We start from the raw sequence: 26,164 nt of genomic DNA on the forward strand, positions 1-26,164 counted from the left end.
TAGTAATATGAAAGAAAACTCACAATAAAACGATTAAATTGTATATACCTGATCATATATTTCTTCAATTTCAATCTTACATGAAATGTTGATTATCCAGAATTAAATACTTGAAAAACAAAATGAAAAGTCTTGGACTAGAAAGGGATTCGGACCCTGATGGCAGTCACCGTGACTTGCACAAAAAGGAAATTGTTTCATTTATTAAAATCTTGCTAGGCTCGGTTTCTAACTACTTATTTGTCCCGTGATCGATCGTTCTCTTGAGAGAAGCGGCTCGGTGATTTTTCCTCGGAAGGAAATTCCTTTCGGCGATGGATCTCTTTAAAAAGGTGAGGAGCCATGCAGATTTTCTTCACATGATCTGGCAGGCCGGAAATAGACTCAGGCCCAACAAATCAGCCCAAATAAAGATAATGATGCAAGGGGCAAGAAGGATCTCTTGTGTAGATTTTTCTAGTGTTACGTCTTTTCAATAAACAATATCCAAAAAGTGGAAGCATCAGCAACGTCCGTGGTCGGCCAAATTATTATTGTATAATAACAAAGGAAGGAGAGAAGAAACTTCAATTTCAGGATAATGGAAAATAATGTATGGTTGAGAATAAAGCTCATGGGCGGTTCTGGCTACACAACTCAGCACCTTGCGTATGTTTTTTCCATTGCTGAGAGACCAAGACTGGCAGAGGTGAAAGATGTGGGACCCACACGTCTTATCATGGTTTGAATCGAAGCCAGCATTCATGTCCTTTTCAACTTCAAAGGAGCAATTTCCTGGATACATTCTCAAGAAAAACAAAAGAAAAGTCAATCACTCTTCCATCTGGTAAATATCGTACATGTAAAAAATATTCATGAAATAGGAAAATTATACGCTTGTCAATATGACATGGAAAAAAAATCACGGTTAGAAACCATGATGTTTGATAGATATTGTGTTTGGAAACTATAATATTTATCAAATCACAAATAACTCTTAAATTAAAATTCTAAACAATACCTACAATATATGTCAAACTCGATCTAGCAAATGATCAAATTATAATTAATTAAAATTTTATATAATTCATGTTGTTTTCATACTTAATTCCATGAAATCTATCCTAATTACAACATCCAAATGCTAATTTACTATAATTCAAATAAGATTATAAATTCTGGTAATTTATCTCAAAGCTAAATGCAAAACATCATTGATCAAAATTTAGGTGAAGCATATATTCTTGCATTTTGACATGCGATTTTCTTTTGTTGCGAAAGATAATTAATTTATCACAAGCTGATTTAAGGTGTTTCAAGGCAGTAACAGAAGGATTTACACAAGAAAAAAAGAATAATTGAAGCTCCTTGCTCTGCCATGAGAAACTAGATGCACACCAAGCCCAGTATGGTGTATGAGCTAAAAATTCATGAAATGGATAAACCACCAATTCCTTTCAGCAATCTAAGCCTTTGTTTTCCATTGAGATCTAATGTTTCATGGCTTGAATCGAAATTCGACCGTCTCAACCTTCTTGCCACGCACACGCACGAGTCCTGGCAATCTTGGCATTCAGAACACACATAATACAAGACACTGCAGTTATGATAGTAACTACATTCTTTAGAGCACTTCAGGAGTTACGACAGGAACACAAAACCCAGTCACCCAATAATAGCTTGAAATGTATGGAAGAACAAAACCCAGTCATTGGAAGATTAAAAGGATGACGTAGCTAGTGTACATTGCAATGAAAACCATTCACTCAAGTTGCTCGCAAGACTGTGCCATGACCAAGCATCTCTGTGGCTGAGTTCTAAACACAGATGCCAATCCTGTTGAAGAACGAAAAAAGAAAACAAAGAAAGAAACGAAGTAACGTTTACAATGAAGCATATCAATAAACCACAACAATACATGAGAACAATAAAGATCTTTATTATTATTAAGGTTTACAATGAAGTCATTAAGGAAAATGGCACCCAATTTTCCTTCTGGGATTGCAGTATTTGAGAAAATAATAAGTACTCTATTCTTCCACCACTGAAATATAAAGTACATTCTCCCAGAGGGGAGGGAAAATAAATAAGGATATCAAATAATTAAAAAATTCTCCTTGTTCCACCTAATTTTTATCCTAATTCTCACTTGGTCTATCAATGACGAGCATGCTTGCTGCTCCACTTTTGCTTTTGATCTGCAGTTTGATTTAGCATCAACTTTGCTTCTTCTAAATTTAAATAAACACTTATTTGTCAGGATAATAAGCTAAATAGCATAGACGTTTATGCCACCATCTGCTCCTGTTCTCTGTACATCTGCTCCATCCATGGTGGCAGCGATTCGGGAACTCCTTCCCGGAGACTATATTGCTTCTCAGCACCAAAAAACGTGCTTCCCGCAGGGGGGACATCTTTAACCAATGAATTAACCCAAGAAACATCAGGCTCGTCAACATGTGAAGCTGTCAAGTTGGCAGCTGTTGTCGCGGGCTTATTGTTGCTTCGAAATCCGAAGGAAGCGGACTTTTTGAGCTTGTTCAGCTCATCTCCTTGAATGCCCCAGTCCAATTTCCCATTAGGGGAGTTCCAATCGGAAAGATTAGAGGACATCATTGATGCAGAGTTTGCAGCTGCAGTGAGGCCAAAACGGTTGGGTACTGCTCCACGGTCAATGAAACTCTGGCTCCGTTTTGCAAAGGCGGAGGACCTTGAATTCATTACAGCAGCCGCTACTGCAGCCGAGGTATCGAACCCATATGAAGTGGAGTTCCTAGCTGGAGAAGATGAGAGATTGGCAGCTGGGTAGCTTGAACGTAGTTGGTTCATGTTCTGGCGGATCTGAAGCCCATTTGGAGATTGTAACTGGGTTTGTGTGCTTGCTTTTAATGAGACTCCCTGCATTGGAGACATTAAAGAAGGATCAAGAGATCCAAAAACATCGTCAAGGGTGGTAGGTTTCAGATCTGCCATCCTACTGCTCCAGTGAGATGGCGAGGAGAGACCAGATATCTCATCCCTTAGTTGCTGTTGCTGTTGCTGTTGTTGGAGTTGGCTAGAGTAACTTTCCAGCCCAAGCAATTCCATCTCCAAATCCAAATCTCTAGCACAGAATGCTGTCTTTAGCCTACTTCCATGGAGCTGCAGAGCAGGTGGGGTAAGGCTAACTTTGTTCTGCCACAAGCCTCCACTCTTGGGAGATGAGGAGGCTGCTGCCAGGGGGGACATTGGTGGTGTTGATGTACCAGGCAACGACAGAGATGATGATCCGAGGGCCAACGGACTCAAAGTTGCCATGTCCACTGCACTAGAAGTTGACCTCGGTGAAGGCATTGCTGAACCTGTAGCAGCATACACAGGACGTAATTCCTCGGGCTTGTGTGCAAAGAAACAAACTTTTCGTGCGCAACCAGTTTCGTCCTTGCAAAGCCGGGTGCGATATTGGGCAGGATGCAGCCAGGACTCAAAAACACCGTGCGCATAATCACAATAATCACCTTTCTGGCATGTTCCCTTGCGAAATTCAGGGCAAGGGACACAACTGTAAGGGTACTTCTTTGGGTCTCTCCTCCTCGCATTCTCTCCTGGATGAACAAATGGGCACTCGGTCCAATCATGAGAGTATGCCCTGGAGCAAGGCTTGACCTTGAAAGAGTACATTCTAAACTCGTCAGTACCATATATTCCATTGTTTATATCTGGCAGTGTCACATCAAGAGGATATTCTTTCTTTTCAATTCCCTCTCTTGCCAACTGAGGCGTTATGATCAGTTTCTCTTCTCCATCTTCACTTAAACTTTCGCCTTTTAGCAACAACTCAATCAACTTCTTCCTTGAATTGCACAGCCACTTGGATGAAGGGGCAAAGAGATCACCTGGTTTATTTCCGTTACCATCAACGCTGTTAGGATCAGCAGATGCATCAAGCAAGAGCTTGACAACCCCAACTGAGGAATCATGCCCACCGGCAACAGCGCAGTGAAGGGCAGTGACCCTATCAGAGCCACACACCCTATTGACATTGACTTGGCCGGTTTCAATGATGTACTTCAAAACATGGGTGCTTCCAAACAAGGCAGCAATCATGAGAGGTGTCCTCTCTTCGAAGCCCATCCTTTTCAACCCAATTCTTCTGCCATACCAATAGCTTGCCTCATCAATATCCAAACCCTTCTGTTCAACCTCAATTTTGAAGCCAGCAAGATCATCAGAGGCAGACAATTCGAGCAAAACTGAGCATTTATACAAGAGACTGCCCTTTTGACTGTAAGATTTGTCTTCCATGATCGGATTTAAGGGGGGGAAATCACTCTTTGAGCCTGTGCACATACCCAAGTCCTGCATCGTTATAACAAGCATACTTAATATACCATAATCAAGAAATATATACAGTTCATTAATGAAATCAAGAAATAACAAGGTCAAAAAACCTATATCAAGTCTTGGGAAACTATATGCTAGTGGCAAAACTATTTAATGATGACAAAGTAAGACAAGAATTAAATCATTTCAAACTTTTCTCCTCAACTTCTAATGCTTTTTTCCACAAATTTCCTCTCCAAACAAGCCAAGAGAAAATCACAAACAGAATTAAACCCATAAAAGAACAAAAAAAGACTTATTATTCTAAGATCGCTACTATTTCCAACAAAACAAGAACACTTAAAAGAAGAAGAAATCAGATTAAGCAACCCCAGTAAAAAAGTTTCAGACTTTAACCAACACCTTCAATTCATAGAAAATTAAATAAGCAAGTATGTTAGTTTTCATTGTCTGTGAGATAAACAAGGACATACCTATGAGCAGTAGTACTTGTGATGGAAAGAGCAAGAAACAGCTAATGAATTGAGGTCTTTAGTTAAGTTTCAAGTGTTTGTAGAAGAGTGTAGGGAAAGAGAGTAGCTTTGTTTAGCTCGGATGGATGAGGAGGAAGGGAGTGGTGAGCTGTTAAAACGAGACCCGGTCGTGGGTTCTATATAGCATATATGTGAGAATTTTCTTCAGGAGGAAGGAGAGAGGAAAGTCAGACTTTTCCTCTCTCTCTCTCTCTCTCTCTGGTTTTTTGGTCAAAGTCAAATCTTCAAAGGCAGAGCTACTTTTCTTTCTGTACCAGGGTGGGTTAAGGCTAAGTGGCTAACAGTTGCTTAACTCTGCTGTTCTTCTTTTGAAATTAATAAATGAAATGGAAATGAATGGCAAATTAATTTTTCGACTTCACATGGACCCCACATTTCTCTTGCCGACTCGACGGTACCCCGTCACTTGTGCCGTTGTGCGTTTGTATTCCAATTCTTATCTCACGCACGGGACAGTGAGTGTGTTTCTGTCTGGTCAATGCAGCGTCAAAGAAAACAAAACCTCATTATTTGCATTTTCTAATTAAAAATACATGAAAATCAATTGTACTTTATAATTAAAAATATATTAAAATAATATTTTTTTTTAGTTTTTAATATTGAAGTATTAACATCATTAAAAATAACATCTAAGAAATCATGAATTTAATATTTTTTAAAATAAAAAACACTTTATAAAAAAATTGTAATGAAAAGACAAATACTCCCTGAAATGATACTCTATCCTGTAGTGGTTATATTCCTTGTATTTCTTTCAAAATCAATTGATTTTTTTTTGTTTGTTTGTTTTCAAGTTAAAATTTCAACAAGGAGAAGTGATTTGATGGGGAAATTGGCATGCATTAATGGATATATATAGGGGAATTACAGGGGCCAGAATTTTATTAAGAAAAAAAAGAGAGATGAAAGGGCCAGACATAAAAGCTCCAGCAAGCATATTGTTTTTTCCTTCGAAAAAAAACAATTCTCATCTTTTTTTTCTTTTTTTTTTTGGAACAATTGCGATGCCATGAATATAGGAAATCATCTATAAACAAGAAGATGACCTCCTCAATGAAGCAAACAAACTAGCAATTGGAATCTTCATCTATCCAAACTACTATTGCACTAGCTTCTTCTTCTTTTAACAAAAGATGCTAGTGACAATACAATAATTGTATATTAAACACTCGTTTGTTTTTATATTTTAAAAATATTTTAAAAAAAATTATTTTTTTTTATATTAATATTTTTTTGTGTTTATATCATTTTGATATGCTGACGTCAAAAATAATTTTAAAAAATAAAAAAAATATATATTATTTTAATATATTTCTAAACAAAATATATTTTTATCATACTCTTGAACATACTGGAAAATAACCTATAACCTATTTCCCTTAACAAATAAATGATTTTGCAAACATAAAACATAATAGTAGAGTATTCCATGCATTAACCAAGAAATAAATTCTACTGTAATTGACTTTTTTATTTGTGAAACTAGCTAATTCCACAGCTTCAAATGTAGCTGTTGCCTTGCCTCCATCTTGAATAGTAAAAATGCATTAACACACGGCCTATTATGATAACTTGTAAAACCAACAAAACATACCAGTCTTAGGCTCGCATGCAAATAAATAAATCTTCGTAAGGACGGCAAGAAATCTCAAATGATCAAAGTCAAATTCCAAGGCTACATAAGAACCTGTGAGAAAAAAATTCATAGTCTAAAAAATACTAAAAAGTAAGATTTATAGCACAATCCCTTTTCACATGCCCGTTCAAAAGATATCTTAGCATATTTAACTCTATTTTCCTTAAGATGACAAATTCTTACATCCTTGAGAATATAATCACTCACCTGTTCTTATCGGTTAGTTTATCTATGATTAACTGGAGTTGTTGTATTACCGTTGTTCTTTTTTATTTTAAAACCTCGTAGTCCATGTATCATGATGTTTGAGACCATGCATATACTACAATTATTTATATTAAAACTATAGAGAAACAATCAATGAGATTTAACTAAAGTAAACAAAGACTCGATAGAATTTATGAAATTATTTATATTATCTAAGAAACAATTCTAGATTTTTCTTATCACGAGTCAAGCAAAAGTTCCCCAGACATTTTATAAGACTTGTAGGTCTTTTCATTAACCATTGTAATATTATTAAATTCAACAATAAATTGTAATGAACCTAATCAACATAATTACAAAATTTATGGGCAAACTAAATTCAACCCCTTGTAGTTAATTTTTCACAAACAACAAAACTTTATAAATTATAATAAAATTAAGAACCAAACTATATGAGATATTTTTTTAAAGACTATAATAATCATAGAGATAGCAATACAAAACAAGTCATTAAGCTGAATTATTAATTAACTCATATTAAAGAATAAAATTAAAAAATAAATTAATGACTGGACTAAAAAACAAACAAATTACCAAAAAAAATTTTTTTTCTCTTAAACAAAAGGATGATATTAATTCTACCCTCCTTTGGTATTTGTTCTCTCATATATTTTTTTTAAAAAAAAACAATCAAATGAATAGTTTTATGTAGAATTGAGAATTAATTTAAAATTGAAATGTTTTTTAAAGAATATGAAGACCTAAAAAAAACCGTACAAAACAAACCCTCAAGCTAGCATGGAATGATGAAATTACAGAAAAGAAGCCGATGACCAAATATAAAAAGAACTTCAAGCATAAAAGTCATTACGTGAATTTATATAGTGATTTTTTTTTATAGTACAATGAAACACCAAATCCTCTTTAGTTTTTTTTTGTTTTTCTTTAAATCAAAGTTTACTCGTGTAAATGTAAAACGATAAAGTGATTTACTTTGCATTCCACCTTGGTAGGCAGGCAGGGAGAGGAAAGGAGGGCGGGGAAAAAGTAGAGATGAGGTGAGTGCGTTGAAGCAAACATTGGATGTGAAAGATAGTGAATGATGGCGTTTGGGAAAAGAAGAAGAAGAAGAGAAGTGGACCAAAGGATGACCGCTTGAAGAAAGATTCCAACTTCGGCGAAGGGCAGTCCAGCCCACCACTCCTTACGCGTTTCTCTTCAACTTCGGTGGGTGACAGGATATGCCTGACTCAGCCTTCCACCACGTCCATACCTCTGTCCCTCTCTCTTTTATCCAATTAAACACTACCAGCACTCATCATCTCTCTCTCTCTCTCTCTCATAATTTCATAATCTTGATTTTCTTGTCTTGGCTCACAAGCAATGCTGTCAATGTTGGTTGCCCAATCCAAACCTAGCTGCCTTCCAAGGTGTTGTTTTTGTACATTCATCGATAACTAATGCTAACAATAACATTATGATACAGCTGAGCTCAGCCTTGAAGGTGGAATTTATGAACTATCGTTCACACCGGCATGGATTCGGCTGTATAGAAAAGTTCTTATAGCTCAACCAACAGACAATGTACGATACAGCAAAAGAATCAATTTCATCTTAATCATCAAAATAATCTGCTCTCAGTTTAGATGGATTTCAATTTTCACGAAGTAATAACACGATGTAGAAAGGGTAATTCACGTTTCGCCATTTTGTCTGCCTTCGAAACAACACGGCTATAACAACAAGCCTGATAATTAGTCATCGAAAACATAAATGATCACTCGAGGGATTGATGACTTGCTTCGGGGAGCTTGAAGAACTTGGATAAAATGACAGATAGTCGGATATGCCAACTAGGGCCGTTGTGTGATGCAATTCTAACAGTGTTGGGCTTGTTAGCGCAAGAAATGACTACTTGTCCTGGTTTCTGTCTCTGTTTTTGCAATCTCCAGTTAAAAGCAATTAAACAGTTCCTTGATCCACTTTGCCAGTCCACTCCATTAATCCACATCTTAACGTGGTTAGCGCGATTTCTTCAAATAAGAACAATATTAGCAAATATAGCCAGTGAGCATATAGCTTAAGCAGCATTTATGTCTCTCTTATGATAAAAATGACATGCTCTAGCCTTTTTTTGTAATAAAAAAAAAAAGTAAAATAGGAACTTAGAACGTGTTTGGGAGTGTAGTTGTGGTTGCTTTTCAAAGTGTTTTTTATTCAGAAAAGTATACCAATAATGTTATTTTATTTTTTAAAACTTATTTTTAAAATCAGCATATCAAAATATTTAAAAACATCAAAAATATATTAATTCCAAACAAAAAAAAATTAAATTTTATAAAAAACGCTTTTCAAACGCAATCCCAAATAGGGTCCATTTATCCTCCTGTCAAGAGTGCCAAGGACTAACGAGGCATGAAAGATTAGTTGCGTCTGTCCACGAGGATCCATAGATATACCCAATTTCTTGTGAGCATACATAACCTTGAACAAGTGAAAGTTCACTTTGAAGAGAAAAGGCAATACATAGATATGTAGTTCGCAGTTATTATTTTCCCTGTTTTCCATTCTTGCAAATAATTTTGCACAATTTTGTATCGAACACGATCTGTTGCCTTGGAGTGATCGTCGAGTTTTCGTTAACTAGATTCTTCCAAGCAGAAATTAAGTTTAATTGAAAATAAGTTTTTTACGTGACCAGGTAGATGCTAAGCTCTATATTGCTTATGCTATATTTTATTTATTTTGAATTTTGTTTCCCGTATGGATACTATATCTTAATTCTTATTGTTGGCGGTGAGATGGGATGAATATTGCTAAACTGGGCCAAGAGTTAGTCCATAAGGCCAGGATGAGGTCTGTCTACGCAATAAGATGGTCCATTTCAGCTTTGATCAAGTTCCATCTTAATGGGTTTGCTTTCATAAAGTTTGGAATCAAAAAGTTTTTTTTTCCTATAATTCAAGTTTAAATTATTAATATATAATAATTATTGAAAAATTTATATATTCATTTAAATTTAATATATGTAGGATTAGTCAATCATGTAATTATTAATATAATAATTATTAAAATTTGTATGTTTGTTAAATTCAAAATTTATAGGATTAGTCTTGTATATAAATTTAAATTAATTAAAAAGAAAATTCGATATTAATGTACATGGAAAATATAAAAACAACATTTCTAGTAAAAAGTAAACATTGAAAATATATGCTACCTAATAGTACGGTTGATGGATCTTGATTTCTGCGCTGATTTGTCCTGCGAAAGCAACTTGGCTAATCCTCCTTCCTAAAAAATTTGTGTCTGTATTCACAAGAAAAATGTGATTTCGCCTTTTATTTCAATAATGTTTGGATGATGACAGTGATGGTTTTTTAAAATATTTTTATATATAAATATTTTAAAATAATATTTTTTTTATTTTTTAAAAGTCATTTTTAACATTAAAATAATTTAAAAACAGAAAAAAATTCTTTTAAAAAAAATTAAAATTTCATAAACCATGACTTGGAACACATGCCCAAACCTTCCTGACCGGTCATTTTAGCCCGGTCACCGGATATAACAGAACTGAAAACAAGTGGGTAAATGAGAACACGAGGTGGAGACCTGACCTTTGTTAATTAGGCACGGCCGCACAACTACCTGTCCCTGTCGCTGTCGCTGTCCCTGTCCCGGAACCCTACATGAGGTGCAAAACATTATGATTTATGACAGCCACTATATGTGCTGAGCTCAACTAGAACCAGAGCAGACAGCGTGAAATGGGGGAAGTAATGGCACATGGCTTTTCTGGATACATGATATGTAACTGTCGAATTCGACGAGTGTTAGAAACTTGTTCCTCGAAATCTTATCTGGATTCTTGATTGACAGATTATTACCCACAGGCGCTGCAAGGCTCTTAAGTTATAATAAAAATGGAACATTTGTAGAATTGCAGTTTAGATTTAACGAAAACGACACTCGATGTGAGATTTCACTTCTTCCACAAGAGCACCATTGGATTACAAATCTATTGATTTTTCATATAAATATATCCTTTTTGAATCTCCAGGAATTAAACATGCCAATCCCTCGTCTGCGTTCATAAATTCAACCATGTTTGTCTTTTTTCCGATCTCTCAACGCAGCGCCGAGATATTTGATCAAATACAGTTCTTTGAAATAAATTATGTAAAGTTTTTATTAAAAGAAGCTGTAGACTACATATCAAAACCAGCAAACTAGCAAGAGCAGCAGAGAGCGCCCGAATGTATGCGAGTATGAACGACTCCGATGGACGTTAATGGTGATTTTCGGTAGGATTGGAGGTCATGCGTGATGTTAGTCCTTTGTTAAAGATAAAATGACTACACTGCAAAATTTAATTTCTTGCTAACACGCGCATTAATGTTCGTAACCGCCATTGAAGCCGAAGACAGTCCCACTGAAGGTTACAGCTTGGAAAGTTGAGAGTTTAAACAACCACCCTCCTGTTTCGAGATAACAAGCCAATTACTTGCGCAAAAGCTTGCTTATTTATCCAATTTAAATTATAGGTATCTATGTAAATAAATATATTTATTCTATACCTGGTAAAACAATCTTGATGGACTCAAATCATGATGGTATGGATCCTATTATATATATAATAATTCACAAAGCAATTATTGATATTATTATATAAAAAATATAACTTTAGTTAAAAAAGATATACCAAAATTGGATAGCATTTAAAAAATTATTTTATTTATAGTAAATTTTATTTAGAGTTAAAAAAATAAAGAATAATAGAAAAAGAGACTGGGTGCTCGGAGAATTAACCTATGCGCCTAGCACAAACAAAAAAAATCCTAGGGGTGCCTCAACACTTTTTTTTAAAAAAAAAAATGGATGGTCAATGCATTATTTGTCCAATTTTTTTTAATAAAATAAATAACAAGCTATCACATGTTCAAATTCTAGCAACTTCTAGTAGTAAAAAATTAGCTTTGGGTTCTTTTATTCAAAAAATTCAATGAAAATAGATTAAATTAGAAAAAAAAAATTTTCAAGTCTTGATTTACTTTTTTTTTTTTTACGATATGAAAGTTTCAAACTATTTTAATGAAAAACTCATACTTTAAAACGAATCCATTAATACTAAAATTATATATTATTGTGGTTGAAATGTAGCTCACTAAATATTTTTTTCTTTTATTTATTATTTTTTCAATACTTTCACTCTCCTCCTCCTCCCCTCAACATTAAAGAACCAGAATAGAGATAAAGTTGTTAAAGTTATTTTAACTTTATTTTTATTGCATGGAATATCAAAAAAGTGTAATAGAAGTTGTTTGTTTTTATAGTTGAAACCATGTTTTATGAATTTTTTAATTTTTTTTTGTTAGAAATTATTTTAATATGTTAATGTTAAAAATAATTTTTAAAAATAATAAAAATATTATTTTTATATATTTTCAAATAAATTTTTTTTAAAAAAAAATCACAACCGAAACTTCTAAATACTATTAATATATCAAATATACAGTCAAACATCCATAATTTTTAATTCATGAAACTACGACGTGGGACCTATAAGATGCTAATGAAAAGCTTATTTAACACTTTAAAGCTACGGACCACTACTGGCTTCGGTCATTTTTTACATCACAATACCCTGTTTTATCATATTCTTTAGGCTATTTTGAGAATTAAAAAGAAACTTTAATTTATTTTTTTCCCTGTTTATTTTAGCTATTTTATTTATTAAAAAAATAACAATGAAAGGGTTGAGCTATTTTTTAGTTGACTTGGTATGTATAGATAAAAACTTTGTATAAACGTAGGTTGGTGTAGCGTGTTCCCTTATTTATAAGAAATATATAAGCTTTGTTTTTTTTTTTTAAATATATATGGAAGAAAATTGATGATTTTATATTGAAGAGGGCGTTTTGGGAAAATAGATAAATATTTTTTTATTGTTGAATAAAGTAGGATATTCTTTTCGGGGACAAAAAGATGGTTTGTGAGGTGTGAACTGTGTGACTGTGCAGGCTGGTGGTTTGATATCTAGACGTTTTATTTTTGCACGTGCTATATAACCATAGCATAGCTAAACGGAACTTCCAGATATGTAGATGGGATTAAATGGCTAATTACACTCTTTGGACTTAAAAAGGATAAGCATGGGTCACCTCACCGATCCCCGCTGTCTAATTACGTCTAACACATCAATTATTATTATTTGAAGAGAATAGGCGCTATTATCAATAATAATAGATGAACTAACACATCAATTATAGAATTCTTTCATCAATTATCAATATTCATGAATCATAATTATTTATAAATTCTTTCTTGAATTATGGATATCCATGATTTATAACCTATAAACAATTTATGAATTTTAAACATTCATCATAAATAATAAATATTTCATAATTATAAAGATTCATGAATTATTTTCTAATAATTGCATTCATATATTATCCGAAACCTGATGAACTTGCTAATAGATAAAAAAGAAAAAAAAAAAGCATCATTCCATTCAATAGTACTGGTGCTGAAAAAAATTTGGAAATTTGTTTTTTGCTTCCTTCCTAAAACCCTTGAGAGAAATTAAGATTTAAAACAAGATAAATGAGATAATGAATATTAAATATATCTAACTCGAGAATTAAAAAGAAAATCAAGGGAATAAAAATGAGTAAAGAGAGGAAGCTTGTGACATCAAAAGACAAAAATAAAAGGAGTAGAAAACTTCGACTGATTAACATTTGAAGTTTATATTATTATCGACTAAAATGTTATAAACTCAATTCTATAAATTTAAGTAAATATTCATAAAGTTAATGGAAATTTATTAAATTTTGAATTAGAATTCTTAAATGTTAAATTAAGAAGAAGTGGGATCATGAAAAGTTGATGTACCTGGAATGAAATACAATGTAAATGCTTATTAAATATGGGCGATGTTTGAAATTGTGTTTCAAAACGCGTTCAAGGAAATTTTAATTTTTTTTATTTAAAATTAATTTTTTATATTTTTGTAATTGTTACATTGTGCTGATATTAAAACTAATTTTTTAAAAATTAAAAAAATATTATTTTTATATATTTTTAAATAAAAAATATTTTAAAAAATATCTAATATCACAGTCACCCTATAATACATAAACTTTCATACCCAAAAAAAACTTTGGTCAATCAATGGAGTTTGTTATACATATCATAGAGGATTCGACTCCTGCAAAGAAAGGCACAAGGAAATATTTCTCTTTTATGAATGCATTAAATTGCCTGCCAAGAACTGTGCGCTGTAATTTGTCATTGAGATGACGCACGTCCCACCGGTGACTGAAAAAAGAAGACGGGAGGGGTCAGTTTCCCACGTGGCAGGTGGCTTCCAAGTCCAAAAATTACTCAAATTCTTTTTTGGCCTGCTAGATTAAAATATTGGTTCCTTTCATGTTCCGGAACATGATGCATTAATAGCATTATGAGCCGATTTAAATTTTGTTTGGGAGAGAGAAAACTGGTGGTCCTAGGACACCATTATCGAAGTACACCATTCCAAGTCGGATGCACGTCACCTGCAGACAGTTTTTCCTTCCTTTCACCTTCTCTAATTTGCCGTGGTTAAGTACGTATGGTGGGTACATTATACATATTCTAAAAGGGAAATAATATTTTATTGTATATAATTATAAATTATATAATCATCATCTTCTTTATTTATTTAAAATTATATTTTTTACTTAATATTAAAAAATAACATCTACATATTAATTCTTTTATTTTTTTTAAAAAACTAATCGACTTGCAGCAAGACAGATTGAATAGACATACTTAACACTTTGTTTTTTTATATTTACTAACACATATTGCTCTTAATGTATTTAATTGAATATATACACAGATTTTTTTTATTTATAATTAGATGTTTTAAAAATAAATTTAAAAAGCTTGCATAATTAATTTTCTGCCGTGTTCGTATATTTTGTATACTGGAAATATTTTACATGCGGTATTACAGCCTCTTTCTTATTATATTGATTAAATTTAATTTGAATTTATATCCGTGATTATGGTACTGAAAAGTCTATTGCTGATTTGCGTGACGTACATTAACAAATCAAAATCCTGGATTATTATAGACAATAGGATTTATTTAATCCAACAGTGCTCTCCCACGTGAATCTCCTGTGATTATTAATTATAGAAAGGAGGGTGGACTGGGGGCCAGAAATACAGTATTTACTTATTTGTAGAAAATTACTAAAGAACAATCATGATACGATTTAAATGATTATTAAAATTAAAGTATACCAACTTAAAGTTTTTAGTTGATAATAAAGCATGCTATTATTTGATTGTGATGTTAATTGACTTAGAAGTAGCCGTAACATCTCAAGTTATTTTTGATGATCATGTTAAGGATTTTTTATTTATTTTGCTCATAATATTCATAGCTTAATTGCTATTATTTTGTAAACGTAATGGCTTAGCCCTACAAGGAGATTATTATTTTTATATGATTTAATTGCAATAGGATAATAAATGAACATTAAGGATGGATTTTATTCAAGACCCTTAGATATGAATAAATTTTATTCTTGATATTTTATTTATTAATCTTATTATTAAAGAATTCGTAAGTTCTATACATGATGCAACTTCTGCCTACATGAATGTTAGAATTACCATAAGGATCTAAAGTCGTTAACTATAAATGAATTTATAAAACCAAAAGAGATGTTTCTGGTAATATCAAGCGATATAAACTAAACTTGTTATTAAGAGTTATACTCAAAAGAAATGCATAGATTATCATCAACCTTCTCTCTAGTTTCTAAGAATGATAATAATGATATTGGTAGCTTTTTTTGATTTAGAGCTTCATGAGATGAATATGAAAACAACATTCCCAAATAAAAACTTGGATGAAAAGGTATATATAAACCAGCATGAAGGTTTTTGCGATAATATAAATAGCCACTTGTTTTGTAAGCTAAAAAAAATCTATATATAAGCTAAAGCAAGACTCCCGACAATGGTTTATTAAATTTCACAATGTTATAATCTTAAAATTAGTGAAAGCAAATATATCTTTATTGTCCAGTATGTAAATGATATTCTATTTGCAAGTAGTGATTTGTGTTTATTATACGAGACAAAACAGTTTCTTTCTCAAAACTTTAATATAAAGGATTTGAGTTAAGCCTCTTATGCAACTGGTAAAAAGATTTATAGGGACAAGTCTCAAAGGACATCAGAATTGTCTCAAAATGACTCTATTAAAAAAGTCTTGGAAAGATTCAGGATGACAAATTATGCGCTTTTAGTAGCACCTCTTATCAAAGAGGAAAACTTCAATCCGAATCAATACCCATAAAATGCATTGGAAAATGAGCAAATAAGTAACATTCCTTATGCATCTGCAGTTGGTAGTTTGATGCATGCATAAGATTTGACTTGATATTTGTAGTAGTAATTTGGGAAGGTTCCAAAGTAATTTAAAAATGGATAATTGAAAAGCTGTTAAGAAAGTCAATAGATACCTATAAGTAACCAAAGATTACCAGTTGACTTAAGAACCTACTAATCACATTAAGGTAATTGATTATTCAAACTCGAATCTTGCTGGTTATATAGATATAAGAAAATCTGCTTCAAGATATATTTTTCTTCTTGCTAGAGGAGTTGTGTCTTGAAAATATACTAAGCAAACTATGTTGCTTCATCTACTATGACAACATAATTCATTGCAAGCTATAAAGCAACGACATAGATGATTTGGTTAAGAAATTTTATTTCTAGTCTTGAAGTTGTTGATTCTATATCAAGACCAATAAAGATATACTGTGATAATTCAGTTGCAATTTTCTTTTCTAATAATAATAAGAGTGAAAGCCAAAACAAGCATATTGATATAAAGTATATCATTGTAAGAAAGAAAGTGAAGGAATATGAAGTTCTCATTGAGCATATTAGCACTAAACTAATGATCACGGATATAGAGATCATGTGGATAACACATGTCTAGTTAACTTATTTCACGCTTGACTTTATTTTTTTTAGTTGATTGTCTGAAAGTTTTTCATGTTATTTTTAGAGATCAAAGTGATGTTTTGTGCACATAAAGTATTATTTCTATATTTATTAGGATATATAAAGTTGGACTCGAATAACTTACTGAAAGTCAATTTATAAAGTTAATTTGCTCATTAAATGTTTATTTTCTTGGATGCAATATATTGTAATACATGGAAAGAAATACTTGATTATTAGTGTAATTATTACGATTCATATATTGTATTCTTGACTTAAATGTAAGTATTTTTACTTAATAGATATTTTGAACCCTGTAAAGATATTATCACTTTTCGAGTGATGTCATGTGAGCTAAATAAAAGAATGTTAGGAAAATATCTTTAAAGTGGTCTATATATCATCTAGATTTTAAATTACATGCTAATTAAGGCTTAAAGACCATTGGACTATTTAGTAATGGCTATCCATGATGGACGGTTTTTATATAAAAAAGTCTTTAACCTAATCAAAAAGATGTTAATGAAAAATCCTTGTTTTTCATCTACAAAAAAAAAAAAAAAAAACTCTGAAGTTTGATATATACTAGAAGACTTTTTATAGGTGATAGCACAAAAATTGATGAACAATTACAATTTAATATTTAATCAATCATGACAGAAAATATATAACTTATTAATTCTCAGCTGCATTTATATGATTGGTAGATTGAAATTATTTTACATATAATTCATGCGTCTGATGAAACGCCTTAACTAACGTTAGCTTGTTTTCTTTTTTTCTTCTATATACTATAATAAGACTCTGAACCAATCAGATCAATATACACATCGTGTCGACTGTCGATGGGTCCCGACAATGTTAACTGGGGCCAGTGTCTGTTAAAAAGAAAATGGGTATAGACAACGTTAACTACCAGGTAATGAACTGGTAATAAAACCCATTAATTAATTTTAATAGATTTATTAAAGTAATGGTATTGGAATTGGTGTCGACGTATATACTATCGTTAAAAGCCATTTCGTTCTCTAATATAAAAGGCCCTTTCATTCTCAATGAATAAATAATTATAAATAAATAAATATATAGTCGGGTGATAGAAATTAGCGTCAACTTGTGAATGGAGTGTTGTCTAATCGACCAATTCAATAGCCATTGCTATCCACCCGATTAATATTTAATTGTTTTTATTCACTTTTAAATAACTCGTGATTCAATGTATCTATAGTCCTCGGAATAGTTTTTGTCTGACATTTATATAGATCTGATCTAGAAGAGAATAGTTGTTGTTATTAATTACATATAAACCAAAATATATTTGAACAAGACATTTAATTTATATTGACAAATATTCTTCTCCACGTATATTATACAAAAAATATATAACGTTAATTATATATTGTTCATATAATATAAATTCAGTTTACGTACGTATAAAATAACGTCTTTAATTTATAGGTTCACAGGTTTTTTTTTTTTTTTTTTTTAACATTATCCTTGCTTTTCTAGCCACAAAACGATATCTCATTCATTGGCGAACACTTTCTCTAGAAGTGGCCATACAGTACTGTACTGGGTATGTGGTTCACATCGAATGAAAGGGAGAGAAGAGTAAGCCAAAGTGAGCACGGAGGCGAAAAGAGGAGACGGTCCTCTTCATGCATGGGCCATCACAGCAAGATTTGCGAATGGTTTCATAAAAAAAGAAGTTAAAAATGTCTAATTAAATTGACTTTTCTTTGTGTTTTTTTCAGGGCTACTGAAATGTTGTGGCTAGGTCTTTTGGATTTTATAAAAGAGATCGGGAATTGGATTTTAGTAGGAGATCGATACATGGCTTCCTGCTTACCCGTCTATTTTGGCTCGGCCACAATCACCCAAATAGAATTATATAGCTATTATAGACGCATGTGTGCACACAAATTCGACAGTGCTTCTGCTAAAAACACCACTCATAAGATTGAAGAAGCCTGTTCTCTCACTCAATCTCAACCCAAAATCCACAAGCGCGCGCACACACACAAGTATATAATATCTGGATATATATATGATCATGCCCCCATTTAGATATTTTAAACACCATTTTTTCCACGTTCTCTTTCACGTCAATTTCACTTTCCTTACACCTGCCACTTCCCCTCCTCTTATATTTACTGCTCTTTACATTCTTCTCTTGTGCCTTTATCCCCCTCTCTCCCTGAACTCAGACCGCTTTGCCTGTATTTCATTCTTTTACTCTCTCTCAAAACTAATTACTAAAGACTCTGTTTATTGGTACCTCTGATCATATAGATAGAATCAACCTTGGAGACCAAACCTACAAAACGTACGTCATGAACAAGCTCCAAGATTGGCCCGAACCTATTGTCCGAGTACAATCCTTGTCCGATAGCGGCATACCCCTAATTCCAGAGCGATATGTCAAGCCCATACTTCAGAGGCCATCCGTAAATTCCACCGCTTCAAATGATGTGAACATCCCTGTCATTGATCTTGCCAGACTATATGGTGATGATCATGCTCTTCGAGCCACAATACTTGACCAAATTTCAATAGCATGCCGGGAGTGGGGATTTTTTCAAGTTATTAACCATGGTGTTAGCCCGCAATTGATGGACCGTGCTCGAGAAGTATGGAGACAATTCTTTCATTCGCCCATGGAGGTTAAGCAAGCTTATGCAAACACACCCAAGACTTATGAAGGTTATGGTAGCCGGTTAGGGGTTGAAAAAGGTGCGATTCTTGATTGGAGTGATTACTACTTCCTGCACTATCTTCCTTTACCATTGAAGGACTATAACAAATGGCCTGCCATTACAGCCGATTGCAGGTGTGTGTGTGTGTGTATTTCAATCCCTTTTTAGAACACATGCTTACTTTTTTGGTTCTTCTTTGTTTTTAGCACACCAATTAATTAAGATTAGTCGAGCGCTTGTCAAGTTGCAAATTCAAGTTTTATATTGATTTCCTATTATACATCGTACCTAGTAAATTCTTATAATAAAATTTACTACACCTTTTCTAGCCTCGTATATATATGTATGTGTGTAACTGTTTTATATCAACCATGTATTTGGATTTTACCTAACTAAGATTGGATTTTTTTTTAACACCAACAATTTCAATTTCGTTTTAAGTAAGCCTTGCTAATGAATTTGTAGGGCAGTTCTTGATGAATATGGTAAGCAGTTGGTGGAGCTGTGTGGGAAGTTAATGAAGGTTTTATCCATAAACCTTGGATTAGGAGAGGAAAAACTTCAAAATGCCTTTGGTGGCGAAAATATTGGGGCATGCCTAAGAGTTAATTTTTACCCTAAGTGTCCACAGCCTGACCTGACCCTTGGTTTGTCGTCACATTCGGATCCCGGTGGCATGACCCTTCTCTTGCCGGACAGTCATGTCCCTGGTCTTCAAGTCCGTAAAGATGGGAATTGGATCACTGTAAAGCCAGTTCCACATGCTTTTATTGTTAATATTGGTGATCAAATTCAGGTAACATATACTTTCTCTGTTTCTCTCACTAGATTATCTATATATATATATATATATATATATATATATATATATATATGTTGGATGAGATTTATGAAACGTAGAGGGAACATGGAGGGGTCATATTTTTGATGGGGTATTAACAAGTTATTATCCAACAATTGGTCAAAAGTGTTTTTTTCTTTCAAAGAACCTGTCATTTGGTCCCGTTCTAGAGCGAGTGGTCGCAATGAAAAGCATGAATATATAGCCTCTCGATCGTTTAGACATCACATGACAAACATTACTGTTCCCACGTAAAAAAACATAACCAGAACATCATAAGGATCTGTAATGACTTGAGTCTTGCCTATCATACGTTCTTTCTTCTGCTTTAAGTAATTACATTACCTGTCACTTCCAGTACTATTGCACATTGAGAATTCCTCAAGTAAAGAGTAAATACCGCCAAAAAGTAATTGAGTGCAGTTAATAATTTTCTAGCCTCTTTTCTCACTGCCTATGCCCATGCCTCAAGAAGGCATTTCGTCGTCTTTTTTTTTTTTTGTCGTAATTTGATAGCGATGACTTTTACAAACATGGATTAGTTATTCGATGCCCCGTTCAGAACATATGAAATGGGGTTAGAATATTGACCCAGAAAACAATTAACTGCCTCTAGAAAACTACAAGTCATCATACCATAGTAGCTAATTACTCCCGCAACTCTTATTTTAAATAACATTACACTTTATAATCTGTATTTCTTATAAATTCTTACACTTTTCATCTTTTATATATATATATACACACCTTTTGTAATTAAAAATCTTTTAGTTGATCGTTGAAAATTGAGTTGGATTTTAACTCGAATATTGCTGAAAAGATAACGAATATTTAAAATAAAAAATCAAAACGTTTATTTAGCATTAAAATGATTTATTCTGAAAAATTAATCATTTCATTATTAGTAGGAAAGATCAAGTAAAATGTGTTGCTTCTACTTATAAATAAGCAAGTACTCTTTTATTTATTTTATGATTTATTAGAAAAATATATTGATGCGTAAATGGCATAAAATTTCAAAAAGCATAAGACTTTTTCTAAAATAAAGAGTGGTGGAGATAATTAACACAACCAGATAGAATCTTATGTTATGTCTTTGACTTCTCAGCAATCCCTTTAGTATAAATAAGTAACAAACTTGTAACAAAAAAAAGAGTGGTAACTTTTTACAAGGATGCATGTATTTACAATGTAGCTTATTGAAGAAGAGTTTTTCTATATTGATTATTTTTTAAAGTATTTTTTATTTGAAAATTTATTTAAATAGTATTTTTTTTATTTTTAACACCCTTATGTCAAAATAATTTTTTAAAAATAAAAAATTAAAATTTTTAAAAACATTAATTATTTAAAACATAATTTCAAACCGCATCTATCTATTATCGCAACAACCATTCCATCAAATTTAGTGCAATGAATGTGTATTATTTGCCTGCCTAGAGCAGAGAATGCAACCTGCCTATAATATATTCCAAAGTAGATGCTTCGACGATAAAATCTTGTCAATTGTCGGTATTTGACTGACAATGAACTGGGTGATATGGTGAATGGTAAGCGCGGATCACAAAATTATTAACTTGAGGGACCTAAATTGAGTTTCTAAAAGTATGGAATCAAAATCTAACGACCCGTGGTTGGATTCATTGGGGTTGCAAAAATCACCAGCAATATTCCAGCATCTTATTCCTTCCCGCCTGATCAGCAAGTAATTCCATGTTTTTTCTGTTATTAATTCCTTGAACAACGCCAAGGGATTTAATTAACTATAATTGATTGACGGTGGCAGATTCGGTGTCGTTTTTAATGTGAGCGATGTAGTAAACAGTTTTGTGTTGTGGATTCGTTTGATTAGGTGCTAAGCAATGCAACTTGTAAGAGCGTGGAGCACAGAGTGATGGTAAATTCATCAGAAGAGCGTCTCTCTCTTGCTTTCTTCTACAATCCAAGGAGTGATATACCCATAGAGCCCTTGAAGGAGCTCGTGGCACCAGACAGGCCTCCACTCTATCCAGCTATGACATTCGACGAGTACAGACTCTTCATAAGAATGAGGGGTCCCTGCGGAAAATCCCAAGTGGAATCCCTAAAATCTCCAAGATGATGGTGACGCACGTGACAATAATTCTCTTCCTGGCTAGTTTAGTGTTGTATTAATTAATGTAAACCAAAAGTAACCGTCCCCTTCATTGGTTAGAATTTGAGTAAGTGTACATCTTGTGATCATAGAGGGGACTACATATGAAAAATGCAATAGAATGAAGTGGGAAAAGTAGATCAAAATTATTCTATATATGTTCTCTCTTTTGATAAAAAAAAAAAAGGGGCCCAAATATATCCTAATAATGTCTTGTGAGTAAATATTGTCCCGCTAATTAAGGCAACAACTTGTTGAAAGAAAAAAAGTAACATTAATATAAGATGTAGTTGAACTGGTTGATATTGGATTTTCTTTCTACATGTTATTAGTTCAAGTCCTATAAATTTTGGGGTCATTGTAAATTTATATAGTCATTAACTTTAAAGCCTATTGGATTAATTAAGATACGCACGTACTAACCCAAATATCTATATTAATCTATATAAAAAAACGTGACATTTAGAATTATGTAGTTTTTGTTTATTAATGCTTTTTAAAAATATATTTACCTTAAAAAATATCAAGTTGATATTTATTTTTATGCTTATTTGATGATATATATATATATATTAAACAAAATTAAAATTAAAATATTTTTTAAAAGTAACTAATTTATTATCGATAAATTGTAGGTATGATATTTAACTAAATTTTTTCTCCTTAATGATTTTCTAAAAGGATGAGATGAGAATAATTAGGTGTTCATTCACTCTCCACGATGGTGGTTGTACAGTTTATTTTATTTATGACCTCTATGTTGAAGTAATCATACATCATCTAATTTATTTGTGAATAGATAAAATCCAAAGATAAAAGAATACCACCATTTATGATCACTTAAATTGACGCATTATGCAATTTTGAATCATCGTTTTTGCCTTTCGAACTTGCAAAAGCCATATCATTATTTGCTTATATATGGGGATTTTTTTAATAATTATTTGTTCTAGTCTTTTGAGCTTTATCTCAGTCTAAATGGACATCAAATATGGATTAGTAAAATAATGTAATTGATCTTATTAGACATCAATTGTTTTATGCATCAATCATGCTTCAAAGTCAATTCTGTCAACTATATATAGATATTCTAAGGTTCTTGTTGAGTATATTATTATAAAATAACCAAAATTAAAGATCACATGTTTCTTGTCATTTAGCTTTTTTAACTACTAAATTCAAATATCAAAATTATTGCCTTGTAATGGAGAGGACTTCACTGATTTTTATTTTTATATATTTTACTACTATGTGATTAAGTGAGTGCATAGCAATCAAATCCCTCTATAATGCAGTTAACATCACACGTAGTTTGGTTGGTTCTTGATAAGAACCTTTGAATGGCTGTTGAAAATCAGTTTTCATGTGATATGATTTGTTTGTTTTTTTTTTTTTTTTTTGTCAAATTAACACAATAAACTTCAAAATTTAGAGAAATTATACAATTTTAAAAAATTAATAAAATAATATAGTTTTGAACTTGTCATGCTTTAGAAGCACATCATGCACTAAATGTCGCATTTTTAAAGCGTAAAAACTACATGTCGTACTTCTGAAGTGCGACATTAACTAGATGTTAACCATTGAGTTTTATATATTTATCTTTTAATTTAATTTTAATATTAATATTTTATTAATATTTATGATGATTTCTTTCTACAGAAGAGTCGAGAGGTCATATCTTATCTTCGTAGTACTGACTGAGAAAGCAAAGTTCACACCATAGCGTCTCAGTAATTAAATATTTGCCGCACCGAACTTGAAATCTTTGGAGAGAGGTTAATTTTTGATTGCATTCATGGAGCTACTTGTTATTATAAAATATAAAAATATATTGTTTAGTTAGAATTTGTTGATTAAGGTTATTGTATTTTTTTGCAAGTTTTTTTTAAGTGGAAAAGCTTTTTGGATATAGTTTCTATATAGAGAAAACTCTGTTCAAATTTTGATAAAATTATAAAAATTTTAATTCTTTAAAATTATAAAGTAAATATAATTTCGTATTAATAAAAACTATGATTTTATAAAATTTTCCAGGCTTAAAACATGAAAATGACTCAAAACTAAACAATAATCAAAACGATTTGATCATTTTGAATATTATACAATCATTTTATCAAATGTCTAGCTATTTCTCAATACGATCTCTTTAAGAATATCACAGGTTCACATATTATATATATTAAATACTATAATTAACAACCACAATATCCTCAAACTATATCATTTTACCAAAAAAAAAAAGTTGAGCATGCACTATTTCACTATTTATTTATAATTTGGGTGCTAATTGTATAATTTATCCATGTGATATCATCATGAAGGCAATTTTGGGTAGTCTTTGGCACTTGCTGATTGTGTGGTGCCATTTATGTGTCACTAATCCAAGTCCAGAAGGATTTACTAGTTGTGGTTTAGTCTTCCATTGATGTTGATGTTGATGTTGATATTTCATTAGTTTAATGCCCCCACCTCAGTGCAAACTGTATTGCAAAAGAGTGAACGAGAGAATTCATGTTGTGATAAAAAAAAAAAAATATATATATATATACAGCCAAGTATATTATTTTCTTCTATTATTATTATTTTATTCGTCACCATACCGTCTTTAACTAAAGTCATTCATACTCTATATTACTTCACAAGGGCACATCCCCCCTGTACACAGGGCTTCCTCGATCAATTATGAGTTCGTTGGCTCCATAGAAAAGGTAGCCATGCCTGTCTGGGATTTTTCATTGTTTAAAGAAAAAAAAAATAAGAGAAGTGGAATATTTTTTGAGAATAAAAAACTAGAAAAGTTCAAGTCAATTGCATTAGAAAAAACAAGGTTATTTACATGAGCTACACTTTAGGTTCGAATTAATTTTTTTTTACATGTTTAAGAAAATATATAAGTATTATTAACATATTTTTTTAAAAAAAATTATATAAGAATTGATTTAATTTGATCTAATCGACTTATCAAGTCTAAAGATAACATGAACAACAAAAAAAAAAAACATAGATTAACTAAAAATAATTTAAGATGATATATTTTTTTTAAAAAAATATTAAGATGACAACATATTAGATTGACCAGGGTCAACATAGGTTAACAGTTAAAATTCACAACTTGAATTATTAGACCGTGATAACTTCATAAAAAACAAATTAAAAAATATATTAAAGATAAATTTTTAATCAAACCAATGTCGAGGAATGAAAATGAAAAAAACAATTAAATAAAAGGCCAAAAAAGACTCGAGACAACCCATATTAATTTGTCAAACTTAAATTATGAGATCAAGGATAACCCAATAAAAATCAAAAGAAAATAATTTATGAAGTCTAATTCATAATCAATCCAATGTAAAAGGATAAAATTGAAAAAAATAACAAAAAAAAAAAAAACCGAGTCAACTTGAGTTAACTTGCCAAACCTTTAACTTAAATCATGAGACTAGTATAACCCTATAAAAAAATAAACTGAGATAAATTATGAAACTTATTTTCCAATTAACTCAAATATTGAATTGATAAAATTAAAAAAAAAATATAATTATAAAAAATACCCATAAAAAATATATAGGGTTAACTAGTAAAACTCGCGGTCATGAGATTTTAATAATCTATTAAGAAAAAAAAAAAAAAATCTTAAAGCATTGAAAAAAAAAAAGTATTGTTACAATGAAGTAATGACATTGTAAGAGGGGGATTCCCTTCTACTCTCTCTCTCTCTCTCTCTCTCTCTCTCTCTCTCTCTCTCTATATATATATATATATATATATATATATATATATATATATCAACTT

The 26,164-nt window shown here is 31.8% G+C and overlaps 2 protein-coding genes across 4 annotated transcripts; one reads left to right on the plus strand and one right to left on the minus strand.

Annotated features, from left to right (window-relative positions):
- Nucleotides 1-1,898: 1,898 nt before the first annotated feature.
- On the minus strand, nucleotides 1,899-4,983 carry LOC118042973 (zinc finger CCCH domain-containing protein 29). Of its 2 annotated transcripts, XM_035050745.2 has the most exons (2): nucleotides 4,776-4,983; nucleotides 1,899-4,317 (listed from the first exon to the last, which is right to left on the minus strand). In XM_035050745.2, exon 2 carries the CDS (start codon nucleotides 4,306-4,308, stop codon nucleotides 2,266-2,268), a length of 2,043 nt encoding a protein of 680 aa, XP_034906636.1. In that variant the 5' UTR covers nucleotides 4,309-4,317; nucleotides 4,776-4,983; the 3' UTR covers nucleotides 1,899-2,265. The 2 variants fall into 2 exon arrangements, with proteins under 2 accessions (XP_034906636.1, XP_073268087.1); XM_073411986.1 differs by lacking the exon at nucleotides 4,776-4,983 and having other exon boundaries at nucleotides 1,899-4,323.
- A 13,610-nt stretch (nucleotides 4,984-18,593) lies between these two features.
- LOC118043224 (jasmonate-induced oxygenase 2) lies at nucleotides 18,594-22,523 on the plus strand. 2 transcript variants are annotated; one of them, XM_035051115.2, is made up of 3 exons: nucleotides 18,594-19,431; nucleotides 19,865-20,190; nucleotides 22,088-22,523. In XM_035051115.2, the coding sequence occupies exons 1-3, from the start codon at nucleotides 19,032-19,034 to the stop codon at nucleotides 22,334-22,336; spliced, it is 975 nt and encodes a 324-aa protein (XP_034907006.1). In that variant the 5' UTR covers nucleotides 18,594-19,031; the 3' UTR covers nucleotides 22,337-22,523. The 2 variants fall into 2 exon arrangements, with proteins under 2 accessions (XP_034907006.1, XP_034907005.1); XM_035051114.2 differs by having other exon boundaries at nucleotides 18,603-19,528; nucleotides 19,860-20,190.
- The last annotated feature ends 3,641 nt before the right edge of the window (nucleotides 22,524-26,164 follow it).

The sequence above is a fragment of the Populus alba genome, chromosome 10, assembly GCF_005239225.2.
Source record: "Populus alba chromosome 10, ASM523922v2, whole genome shotgun sequence".
NCBI lineage: Eukaryota > Viridiplantae > Streptophyta > Magnoliopsida > Malpighiales > Salicaceae > Populus > Populus alba.

Bases quoted from the DNA above. Each gene is read 5' to 3' on its own strand.
- LOC118042973 (XM_073411986.1), bottom strand. From the start codon at position 4,323: ATGCAGGACTTGGGTATGTGCACAGGCTCAAAGAGTGATTTCCCCCCC.
- LOC118043224 (XM_035051114.2), top strand. From the start codon at position 19,032: ATGAACAAGCTCCAAGATTGGCCCGAACCTATTGTCCGAGTACAATCC. The intron at 19,529-19,859 runs GTGTGTGTGTGT...ATGAATTTGTAG, and splicing joins GCCATTACAGCCGATTGCAG to GGCAGTTCTTGATGAATATG. The intron at 20,191-22,087 runs GTAACATATACT...TCGTTTGATTAG, and splicing joins ATATTGGTGATCAAATTCAG to GTGCTAAGCAATGCAACTTG.